Source organism: Nelusetta ayraudi, unplaced genomic scaffold (assembly GCF_046127955.1).
Source record: "Nelusetta ayraudi isolate G7.1 ecotype Tasmania unplaced genomic scaffold, CSIRO-AGI_Nayr_v1 ptg000092l, whole genome shotgun sequence".
In the NCBI taxonomy this organism is placed as follows: Eukaryota; Metazoa; Chordata; class Actinopteri; order Tetraodontiformes; family Monacanthidae; genus Nelusetta; species Nelusetta ayraudi.
Genome location: NW_027466142.1, coordinates 3,299,200 through 3,311,669, shown reverse-complemented (window position 1 = coordinate 3,311,669; position 12,470 = coordinate 3,299,200). Strand labels below are relative to the sequence as shown.

At 41.9% G+C, this 12,470-nt stretch overlaps 1 protein-coding gene across 2 annotated transcripts; it reads left to right on the top strand.

Annotated features, from left to right (window-relative positions):
* The first annotated feature begins 1,075 nt into the window (after nt 1–1,075).
* Nucleotides 1,076–10,501, top strand: lhx2b (LIM homeobox 2b). 2 transcript variants are annotated; one of them, XM_076047186.1, is made up of 5 exons: nt 1,076–2,037; nt 3,250–3,452; nt 3,921–4,288; nt 6,262–6,467; nt 8,401–10,501. In XM_076047186.1, the coding sequence occupies exons 1-5, from the start codon at nt 1,855–1,857 to the stop codon at nt 8,689–8,691; spliced, it is 1,251 nt and encodes a 416-aa protein (XP_075903301.1). In that variant the 5' UTR covers nt 1,076–1,854; the 3' UTR covers nt 8,692–10,501. The 2 variants fall into 2 exon arrangements, with proteins under 2 accessions (XP_075903301.1, XP_075903300.1); XM_076047185.1 differs by having other exon boundaries at nt 3,918–4,288.
* The last annotated feature ends 1,969 nt before the right edge of the window (nt 10,502–12,470 follow it).

Below are 12,470 nucleotides of genomic sequence, written 5' to 3'. Positions count from 1 at the left end.
ATCTTAAATTGTCCTAATGCGAGTTGAAGTAATCAATACAAAGGCGCATATTTGTTTCAGGAAAATAAATAATTCAATAAAAGCGATGTCATTATTTGAAATATATATAGATATATATATATATATATATATATATATATATATATATATATATATATATATATATATATATATATATATATAATATATATATATATATATACATACATATATATATATATATATATATCACACACACACACACGCACACGCACACACACTATCGCTTCGGCGCAAGTGGTGCGTGGCTGAGAAGTTTCTGAGATGATCTTTGCTTCGCTGCTGCTCCCGCCGGTCCCGTGCGCAAAGGCAAGCGGTCCTTTGGTGCCATGGTGAGGCTGCGCGCGGGAACGGTGCGCTGCGTGCCGCGGGAACTCCTCCCGGTGTGTGTGCGGCGCGCGCCGCAAAGTCCCAGAGCAAATCCTCCCTCGGCGCGCACGTTTTCGGAGCCTCGTCTCCTCTTCACCGTCAACAACGGCGCGGCCCGCGCGACGACACGCATCGAGATTTGTGTAATGTTGCGTGGATGGGGTGGCCGCTTGTTGTCGTTTCGCGAGAGCGGAGGGGGAGAAGATGCTGCTGCTTCTCTCTCTCTCTCTCTCTCTCTCTCTCCCCCCCCCCCCCCCCACCCTCCTTCTCCAGACCCGCTCGGCGCATAAGCACAGACACAACACAGCGCGGTGACGGACGAGAGCAGCCAATGAACGCCACCGGTGCGTCGTGACGCAACCGGGCCCGTTGATAAGGAGCGAAGGGGTCCAAGCGAGACCTGAGAAGGAGGACCGCGGTTCGGGTGTGTGTGTGTGTGTGTGTGCGTGGGTGTGTGTGTGTGGGTTGGGGGGGCGCTAAACATTCATCAGTCAACGTGAAGCCGGGCTCCTCCTCTTCTACGCGCATGTACGCGTCCTCCCTGGCACAACATCCACACACCAAACAGACCGCTGCAAAGGAAAAAGAAAAAAAGAGAGAGAGAGAGGTGCCGCTCAGGAGGTTTATCAAATATAAACACTCTTGTTTGTGTTGTTCCCCCCACCACCACCACCACCACCAATTGTCCCTCTGGAAGGAAGGCAGTAGTTGTGGAAAAAGACGTCAACGACTATCAACTTGGACAGAACCTTGAAGAAGGAGGAAGACGAATATTCCGAAGGCCGTTGTCAGATTTTTTTGGGACCTATTTTTTCTTTTTTTTCCTCTTGTTTTCCTCCACTTGTGAGTGTGCAGCAGCGGCAGACTGCTTACAGCGGCTTTGGCGCAACGGTTGTGTTGTGTCCCTGTGAGCCACAGGCAAGGGTGGACTTCTGTTTTGTATTTTTTTTTTTTCTGTATTTTTTCTTTTCCCCATTGGCATGCACGCTGTCGGAGCCCTGAACTCTGGCTGCAGAAAGGAACTTGGGTTTCAATTACTGCGTTTATCCACCGTAGTAAAGCAGTGAGGACATTAAGAAATGGTCTTCGGATCGACCAGCACGGATGAAAAACACAAAAGAACGAAACACTTTTTAACAGTCTCTGCGTTTATGAATTAATAATAGCTTGTACAAAAAAAAGAAAGAAAGAAAAGAAACAGGGAGCACCGGAAATTCAGATAACGGTTTCCATTGGCAGAGGAGACGTAGTGTGAAGAACACGTGTCCAACTTTTCCCCTCATATTTTTTTCCCCCCCTCCGTGATCTGGATTTCTCACTTAAACGGCGCAACGAAGGAAAACGTGAGAAAAAAAAAAAAAAAAAAAAAAAAAGCGTGAGAAGAATTCCGACCTGCGTTGTTGCGCCTTTTCTTCTTTTTCTTTCTTCTTTTTCTTTTCGCCTCTGATGGACATCTTGGCCTGCAGACCCGAGGAGAACAGCTATAACATTCTCCCCTCTTCGGCAACGATGCTTTTTCACGGCCTCCCCGGAGGCGACGTGCACGGCGTGGTGGAAGAAATGGACCGGAGAGCGAAGAGCGAGTCGGTAGCCATCAGCTCGGCGATCGATATGGGAGAATCGGAAACGGTAAACGGTGTTCCTGTACTCTGGCACGGGGTGACACGTTAGTGCAGCCGGTGTCACATTCAAAACGCGCCGGTTCAGCTCCGAATGTTGTTTAGTTTTCTTTGGTTGCTTGGTTTTGTTTCATCCTTTCGTTCGGACAGAGCGACCCTCCACCAAAAAGTCAATGTGTTTTTATTTGGTTTGTATACGAGTCACACGGCAAAGTGGGTTAAATGAAAAAAAAAAAAAAAAAAAAAAAAGTCGCAGCTTCCTGCAGAAGGTTTAAAATTTATTTGGGCGACGCAACTTCGACCGAACCAAGAAGCACAAATAGCACAAATCGTGCCGTTTTCCCTAGAAAATTGTGTATTTTCGCTTGACTGTCTTTTTTATCAACTTTTTAAATTCGATCCCCTAAAATCTTGGTGTATGCTACAATTAATACAGTTCACAAACGCCGGATGCCACTAGGAATAAATAAAACCATGACATTAAGCTCATTTGCAAGTTCTTATTCTTTGCTAAAATACCATCATTTAATGTATATTTTCTATATGTGAGGTAACAATAGTTTCCTAAACAGTGAGAGTGCATAGTGAAAGTAAGTGCATCTGCCTGTGTTGTTGTTAAATTAACCACTTCTTAAAATAAAAAAAAACTGTGTTTTTTGTCAGTCTTACCGAACAAATTATAATTTGGAGCTATATGTGTTTTCAGATATAATTAGCCAGTATTTCTCTTTAGAAAACCCGAAAATAATTTTACAATAAATTATTTTGCCATGTTATGCATTGTTCGATACTAGAATCAATTCTAAACTGTGTAGTCGAAAAAAACGACCAGACGTTTCTCATTTTTTTTATATATAAAATGCTAATAATATAAAAAAAACGCAAAAGGGAATCAACAGATTATTATTATTATTATTATTATTATTATTATTATTATTATTATTATTATTATTATTATTAATTATTATTATTATTATTATTACTACTACTTTAAACACACATTTTGTTATAGGTTTTGTAACGCTTTTTTGACAACTTCTTAACATTCAGAGTGCCGTTTTCAGAGATAAAATTTCCTCCCACTGCAGCCAGGCCGGTGGATTCTATGAACCTCTCTACTTTGCTCGTTTTTTTTCCCTCTCTCTCTCTCTCCCCATAACGCCAATGTCATGTGTGTGTGTCCCCCCCCGCCCCCCGTCTCTGTGCCCGTGTTCACCCGCAGTCCATGCCGTGTATGACCAGCAAGCGAGTCGCGCTGTGCGCCGGCTGCGGCAGGAAGATCGCGGACCGGTACTACCTGCTGGCCGTGGACAAACAGTGGCACATGCGCTGCCTCAAGTGCAGCGAGTGCAAACTCCACCTGGAGTCCGAGCTCACCTGCTTCAGCAAGGACGGCAGCATCTACTGCAAGGATGATTACTACAGGTACGAGCGACGTGCAGGAGGGGTGGAGGGGGTGGGGGACACACAACCTCAACACTATTCGTCATTTACACGCAATTTCGTCATTAGCTTTCTGCTAATGTTCGTGAAATATTGCAGAGAGAGAGAGAAAAAAATAGCATCCTAAATTAAAAACAAAAAACAAACTGATTTATTTTGGTTATTGTTATTTTACTCAATCAAGAAGACGTGACGTTTCCCTGCCAGGGTCTAAATATAGTGATAAAGTGACTAAGTGCATCAAGAAAGGAAAAACATGTTGGGGAGTCGTAACTTGGTCTAAGAGCCAATTTGCACACACACACACACACACACACACACACACACACACACACACACACACACACACACGCAATTTACAAACACGCGCAAACAACTAAATAATATCAGTTTTGACCCACGAGCGGGGCCGCGCAGCCGCTAATGACGTGTCCGTGTTGTCCGCAGAAGATTTTCGGTGCAGAGGTGCGCCCGGTGCCACCTGGGTATCTCGGCCTCTGAAATGGTGATGCGGGCCCGGGAGCTGGTTTACCACCTCAACTGCTTCACCTGCACCACCTGCAGCAAGATGCTCACGACCGGGGACCATTTCGGCATGAAGGACACGCTGGTGTACTGCCGGCTGCACTTTGAGACTGTCGTCCAGGGAGAATACCAGACACACTTTAACCACTCGGACGTGGTGCAGCACAAAGGCCTGGGTCCGGCCAACACGCTTGGACTATCCTACTTCAACGGCGTGGGGACCGTGCAGAAAGGCCGGCCGAGGAAGAGGAAAAGCCCCGGGCCGGGAGCCGAGCTGGCCGCTTACAACGCAGGTAAGGACGCGATACAAATTTTAAAAGTTTTTTTTTTTTTTTTTTTAAAGAAAGAAAGAAAGGAAGAAAGAAAGTGAGAGAACGAGAGGGGGGAGGGGCTGTCATTCTTTTCGCGGAGTGTCTTTATTATTGTCCTCTTAAAAAAAAAAAAACATCGCTATGGTGGAGAACACCGAGTATTATTATTTATTATTAATAATATTGCAGTTTCGTTCTGTGTAGCACACGTGTGTGATACGGCTTCGTGAAAACTTTTCCAGTCGCGTCACGCTGCCGCTGAAACACTTTGACATCTGTTGAAAAGCAAAAGTGCAGAGATTTGGTTCTGTGCAGCGTGTTTTTCTGTCAGCTGCTGCACAATGCTCGTCCTCACACTTTATTTGGGTGCCTAATGTGGTGGTACCAAACTGGGGGGATAGAGAGAGAGAGGGGAGGGGGGGGGGGGGTTCACAAAATGAAACAAGTTGTGGAACTTTGACTGCCTTCTAACGTTGTTCAGGAACTTTAACACAACAGAGGACTTTTCTCAACTATCACTTTGCGGTCTAATAGCATGCTGTGAAAATGAGTCCCTGTATGTAAGAACCCAAACCAAAAGATACATTTAAATTTAAATTTTTAAAAAAGGCAGCAAAGTATAGCCATTTTTCATCAAGCTATACAACTGAAAGCAGGTGTGTTTTGTCCTCATGTCCTTTTAGGGTTACATTTTTTTTTTTTTATGTACAAGATTAAGCTTTCACCATTTTCCACTTGTCATACCCAATTGATGTCTTATCTTGCCATCCCCCTCCCACCCAACACCAGACTCACACTGCTAGTGAAGCCCGGGATTGAGCAGAAATGGGTGCGTTGGGGTCACTGTGGTTGTGTGAGTTGCGGGGGGACTTTCAGCACCAATTTTACAGCCTGCACTTTTGGTTGATTGTACAAAAAAAAAAAAAAAAAATGTTGTTGGCAAAACCGTGACAGATTCTTAGATTACTTACAGACGCCTGCAGTGCCATTTTTTTCTTAAATCTCTTTTTGGTTTGACATCGTAGGAAAAAGTTGTAAAATGGCTCATCACGGTAACAAGAAGGAACTGGGTGGCCACTGAGCAGTATGAACAATGTTTATAGTTGAACATATTGAATTAAAAAAAAAAAAAAAAAAGTAAAGGGAAGTTGGATGTGAAGCACAGTAGTGGCGGGGGAAAAAAAGTGAGGAGCAGCAAGCCCTCTTCTGTTTCCAATCAGTAACAACACGCAAGCTTCACTGGGAGAACATATGTGCGGCCTGTTGTCCAGAGTTACTGGTAGCAGTCATGAATGAATGAGACGTCGATGAGTAAGAAAAGAGGAGCAGAAAGGCAATTCACTGCTCTTTCCACCCCCCCCATCGAAATGCCACAATATGCTTTGGATGGAAAGTAGCATTTGTTCCGCCTGGTGTGTATGGGCTAATTAAGTGAAGTGTTATTCCGACGCTTTGCCTCACTTCATATTCATCATTGCAGCGTTTTGATATTGAACACGAACTGTTATGCATTCAGCAACACTTTGAAGGTTGCCAAGAAATTTGTAAGCAGAGACAAATACACGCGTGTCGTTGTTAGTGGTTTCTGTGTGCGTGCGCGCTCTCGCGCGCGCACGTGTGTGTGTGTGTGTGTGTGTTCTAGAGCCAGGCTAGCACCTTCTCCAAAAGAAGAAAGATATGTAAACAGAGAGAGATGGGAGGTGAAGTGAGAAGAAACAGTGATGTCACTTATGATCGTCATGACTCATTTCTTCTTATTTCAATTGAGAAAATCAGGAGGGAAAAGACCTGCATGTCAGCCTAACCGAGAACTCTAAATTAACTGTGTGAGTGTAAGAATGTATATAAAAAGCTGTTGGCTAGTATTAGCTAATTCGAAGCTTGACATACACACAGAAGTGATGACAAGGATTATGACCAGCACACTTGTTTTCCTATGTTCTGGGGTGCCTCAGCGCTGAGCTGTAATGAGAACGATGGAGAGTCCATGGATCGGGACTCCCAGTACAGCTCCAGTCAGAAAACCAAGCGCATGAGAACGTCCTTCAAGCACCACCAGCTTCGCACCATGAAGTCCTACTTTGCCATAAACCACAACCCGGATGCAAAGGACCTCAAGCAGCTTGCGCAGAAGACTGGCCTCACCAAGCGGGTTCTACAGGTACGTCTGTCGGCCTCTCTGCGGGGGGACGAGGCCCCTGTCAGTTTCCAGGACAAGCCTGGCTGTTGTAAAATAGGATTTGAGGTTTCCAGAAGCCTTGTAGAAAACAACAAGGGTGTACACTGTGAGGATAAACAGGCGTGAAATGAGTGACGACTTTTGGGCGATCTTTCATATGTTCTTCGAGTAAAACTACCAAACAAGAACATTCTTCAGTTGTTAGAAGGGAGTTAAAAGTTAGTCTTTGTTTATGCACTGATATGCAAACTACACTCGTTAGGGTTTTGGAACCAAAATGTATTTTGCTGGACAATGCAATGCTTCACAGTAAAGACTGATAGACAAGAAAGTCAATGCCTGGTAGTGCTTGCTCAGTGGGTGATTGCACTGCTTTTGAGTTCCTCTGAAGACCATAGCAAATGATCTGGAGAGCAAAAAAGAAGAAGGAACATGGCACAAAAAATAATGAATGAAACAATTCCAGAGCAACACAATAAATAAATAAATAAATAAATAAATGCATCACCCGGTGCTCTCATTAGTAATAATAGAAAACAAAGCAGTCATTTTGTTTTGATACATTGGAGTCTTCATGCCTGTTTTCCCTCTGTTTCCTGTGACACTATCGTCAATTCATTTCTGCTGTGTCCCTGTGCACAGTGCAGTCTGAGCCATCACTTCAGTTCTTTAATGGCAAAATAAGCAGTGCATTAAATGAAAACATTACATTCAAAGAACGAAAGAAAGAAAGAAAGAAAGAGAAGGACCCAAATGACACTAAGAAGCAGTCCTGTGTAAATTATTTATTTATTTAACACATTGTCTTTAGTCCTGTTTTTGTCTTTCATCATAGAAGAGATGTAGGTATGAGTGATACGTGGTTGTGGATGTCGAAAAAGAACCAATCCCTGATGTTTAAACTTCCCTGTATGTCCGCAGTGTTGTTTTGCATGTAGCAGCTAAATGGCCCATGTCAGCCAACTTGGTCGGGTATTGAAGGTCTCATGATGTGTTCAGGGAAGGGCCGCCTCTTAACATTTTGCTCTTCGTATACAACACGTCAGTTCAATGTTGTGTCAGTCACATACGTGTTGAAAGATCCAGATGCAGGAAATCTTTACCACCGCATGCCATTGCACTTCACTAGAACACATTGTGCCCTTAAACAGGTTGCGTTTTTTGCACTACAGACATTAATATTCACACTGTATAATGCCAATAGGTTGTATAAACTTGTTCAAGAGTGCTTTTTTATTTTGAGATTTTAATATGTATAGGTTATTCTGTTGCGTACAATTAGTTATTGCATGTCCATGCCACCGCTATTCTGCAATTTCCCAGTCTGGGTTCTATCTGTCTATCTATCTATCTATCTATCTATCTATCTATCTATCTATCTATTTATTCTGTGGTGAATATATACTTTCATCATTTATATACACTCATATATTTATATGTATATATATATATATGTATATATACATATATATATACACACTCAAGTGCATGTATTTATATATGTGTGTGTGTGTGTGTTTAAATTGAAAAAAAAAAATCTACAAGGAAAGGCATGTTTGCACGTGTGTGTGTGTGTGTGTGTGTGTGTGTGTGTGTGAATGTGCACGCACATGCACATGTATTATTTTTGTTAAAGAAATAACCAAAATTGTAACTTGAAACATTGCAAACGGTGATCCTTCTAAAACAGTGAATGTTACTTAGATTTATTTTATTTTCTCTGTATGTCCTCGTCGGTTCTTTGTGAGGGGCCTGGAGGATTTTTTTCACATACTGCGAGAAATTTGGAAACAGCGAACTGTAGTGGTGAAATTTCGTACACATAGTGAAAATGAGCGGACCAATTTTACCCCTTTTGTAACAGTTTGCTTTTTGTTTGCTTTTTGCCTTTTTTTTTTTTTTTGTACCTCTGCAGGTCTGGTTCCAAAATGCCCGGGCAAAGTTTCGAAGGAATCTACTGCGGCAGGAGGGCTCTTGTGTTGACAAGGCATCAGACGGATCAACGCTGCAGTGTGGGACACCATCGGGCCCTGCCTCAGAAATATCCAACGCCTCCATGAGCCCCTCCAGCACCCCCACAACCCTGACAGACCTAACTAATCCCACAATGCCTGCGGTTACCTCTGTACTCACCACAGTGCCCGGCGGCATGGATGTTCACGAGTGTCGGAGCCCGTCGCAAACCACGCTGACAAGCCTCTTCTGATAGACAGACACCTCCCCAACTCACCCCCCCGCCCCTCCCACCTTCCACTCCCACCCCCTGACCATCGCCACCACCTCCACCCCCACCCCAAATGGAGCACTGTTAAGAAAAAAAACAACAACTTTAAATTTAGTAGTTAAGAAATTATAATGGACAAAAACGTTCATTTTTGCTCTGAGCCTATTAGAGACTGAGGTGACACAAGCCTTACTTCTTTGGACAGTTGCTGTTATTGTAGATGTTGTTGTCTTGTTGCAAACTAAAGATACTTAATTTGCATTTCTCAATGTTTACAGAAAAAAGAATAAAGAAGAAACAAAAACGTCTTAATTTTGGAATTTTTCCCCCCCCAGCACAGTATTTATGTTGTTGTACTGAGACACTGTAAAATAAATCTTAAAAGAAAAAAAAAACATTCTAAAACCAAGCAGGTTACATTGTATGCCTTACAGTCCATTTGATCTTAACTGCTGTCTTCAAAACGTATAATTGTGTGTGTGTGTGTGTGTGTGTGTGTGTGGGTGTGTGTGTGTGTGTGTGTGTGTGTGTGTGTGTGTGTGCGTGTGTGTGTGTATGTGTGTGTGTGTGTGTGTGTGTGGGAAAGAACAGCGGGAGGCACAAGAAAGAGTACAACATCCAGCTGTAGTTAAAGCAATGACTAACTATTTAGGTCCTGTCATAGTTTTCAATGCTTTTGTGGTATTGATTAATTGATTCATGGGTGATACAAATGTTTGTTTTTCCGAACTGCATGGAGAACCAAAGGGCACTGTTAAATTAACAAGACATTACAATTCTCACTATTTGTTGAAAATAATATATTTGTTGATTCGAGGATGATTGCTGAACCTTTTTTTTTTCACCCCCCACTCAACTGAGGATTTCTATCATTTTCTCTGATCATATTTCTATGTACCACAAAGGAAATGAGACACTTGACATTGTGCTGCACAATTCTATTTATAGACATGATTTTTATATATTTTTTCCCCAGCTACACAAATTTCCCATTCGACATGTAAAATCAAATTTTGTTGCAAAAATGCACCTCTTACATCATATTGGACAAAATGCTTAAATATAGAATCTGAATAGTCATCATAAAATTTAATAGTGGGCTACTTAACACAAAGACAGTTCCAAAGAGAGTTATAATTAAATATGAATCTTTTTAGTCCTTGCTGATGTGACAGCTATTTACATTAAAGAAAGAAAACACTTTTGCCATTCATTACACCTGGAAGCTTGTGTGTAAAAAAGAAAAAGGTGCATACATGGGGTTACGTTAAGGGTTTGTCTGCGATCTGTTCACACTACATGTCAACGTCCCATGTAATGTTAAAAAAAAGGTAAATGTTAAAATTTACCCTCTGATTCGGGGTAAATGCAGTTGCAGTGAATCTTCACACCCAGATATAGAACATAGAAAAAAAAATTGCCGCGATGTTCATGCAATGTGAATTACACCCAATCACATTGAAATGGCAAAGGGCATAATAGACAATGGGCAGGGGGCCAAAAAAAAATAGTTACATTTAATTTATGTCATTTAATTTCTTGAGCAAATTGATTCACAGCTAAGGACAAAATGCAACATTCAGGCAAAATGAAGGTATAAATTTATCTACACACATACATTGAAAAAGCAAATATCTCCTCAACCTATTTGATTGCCACAGTCACAGAATACTACATATATAGAAGACTATTCCAACATTTTTCCTTGTTTTGCAATGTGTCCACTCAGATATCTTTGAAAATGTCAAGTTCATAAACCACATTTAAAAAGATTTCTTTTTTTTCTTTTTTTTTTCTTTTTTTTAATGAACAGCAGGTAATTCGAAGCAATACACAGCTTTTTCAACATATGGGTGGGAAGTAGTGGTTTGGTAATGAATTTTGCATCCAATTTTAATGACGTTCACTATGCTGTCTTTGCTAAGAAGGACGTCACTTCTCACAGGCCATACTGTTGCTGTAGCAGTAGCAGTAGCAGTCGTCGTTGACAAATCTGGTTTATTTACTGTGGAACTGGTGCAGCACTTGAATTTGCTTAGCTGTTTTTTTTTTTTTTTTCTGCTTGTGATTGTCTTCAGAGTGACACTTAACCACTCACAGCTACTTACAGTGGAACAGCCCTAAAATTCTTAATCACCAACATTAGCAAGCAGCAGTGAGTTGGGCAAGGGTCAGACGCAGACAACATACCGCAAACACACACACACACACACACACACACACACACACACGCACGCACACCCCCCCCCCCACCCCACCTGTTCTGATTCATGGCCCGCTTTCCCAATCTAGCCTTCCCAGCGGAGCAGATGCCAGCCAAGCTTGGTGCCGAGGGTTTATAGCTCATGAAAGGCAAGTCAGCCTCTCAATGCTCACATGATGATGCAAGAAGGCTTTAATGGGGAGTCACTGTAATGCAGTTTAATATATGGGATCAAAATCAACAATGCAGTGAAGGTTGGGTAGTGGTGGGTTCACGGCAAAAATTGACATTTGTGTGTGTGTGTGTGTGTGTGTGTGTGTGTGTGTGTGTGTGTGTAATTAACGACGCGTACAATGAATGTACTGGATTCCGAGTTCATGTTCCTTGGTCATTATGTGGCCTTTTAGGCCAGCTTTTGCCCTTAGCCTCTCACCCTTAGGGCTTCTCCATCTCGGAGCTAGCAACTAATTAGCATGAGGAGGCTCAACTATCATGAAGATGGTAAACCCTCTGATTACATTAACTCAATAGTTGAGGACGCATGGAGAGATGAAATTAGAGTGATTAATTAGGCTTTGACACTCTGCCAAAGGCTCTCAATTTAGCGCTGTCACATCAATAAAAAAGACATCTTCTCAGTTGCATGCCGAGGCAAACTAAAGGAAAACGACATGGGGGTATTACCAACAATTAAGACCAATTAGAAAGAGCAACCCTCCAATGGGAAGACATACATCAACACATACCGGAGTATTTTAATGATACCTTACCCTGTCCCTCAACTGTTAATAAAGCAAACCAGTGTGTTACGAAATGTCACTGTTCAAAAAAATCCTTGCATGCTCTTCAATCTCCTTTGAATGAATTCCATTTTTGGATTTGAATAATCCAAAATGCAGTGTTCTTTGAAAGCAGGAGTGTGTTGTCAAAGCATATGGACTAGATTCACTCAGATTTACAAAAAGGTCTAAAGAAATATTGATTTTTTTTTCTTGTATAATTATAAAAGCACCTTTTAAAATCAAAATTAAGAAATGCTGAGTATCAAAATTACTGTTCCATCTAACACTCTCATGACATTTACACCGAGTGTTATGCAATGTCTATTGCAATACATGAAGCTTGAAAAACTTGGTAAGCAAGTGTGAATGTGTAATTTACTGCTACTGCTCAGGAAACATAATTGGCGTGGTCATGAGTTGTCATTACCCATCGCAGTGCCATGTTGAGGACATTTACTTATTTTGTATTCTTTACCCTTGTCCAATGTCCTCTGTCCATTGTCTGTCCTGTTCTCACTTGTGTTCCCCTGACCTCTTCTACAAACAGTGTAGTCCTTGTCTTCCTTTGTCTGGTTGTTGTCCTACTTGGTCATCAAATGGTTTCTGTTGTTGTTGTTCTGATTTATTTTGGTTTTAGAACTTTGCTCTGTTAACTTTGCTCCAAAGCTTTATTTACAGTTGTTTTTATTTTTTCTGAAATAACAGCTGCTATCACTTGCAACCTTGAGTTCTGCATTTGGGTCCTACCTCCACACCAACCATGACAGAACGACTAC

Excerpts from the sequence above, each read along its gene's own strand:
- lhx2b (XM_076047185.1), top strand. The coding sequence starts at position 1,855 with ATGGACATCTTGGCCTGCAGACCCGAGGAGAACAGCTATAACATTCTC. Across the intron at positions 2,038-3,249 it reads ATATGGGAGAATCGGAAACG|TCCATGCCGTGTATGACCAG; the intron begins GTAAACGGTGTT and ends GTTCACCCGCAG. Across the intron at positions 4,289-6,261 it reads GCTGGCCGCTTACAACGCAG|CGCTGAGCTGTAATGAGAAC; the intron begins GTAAGGACGCGA and ends GGGGTGCCTCAG.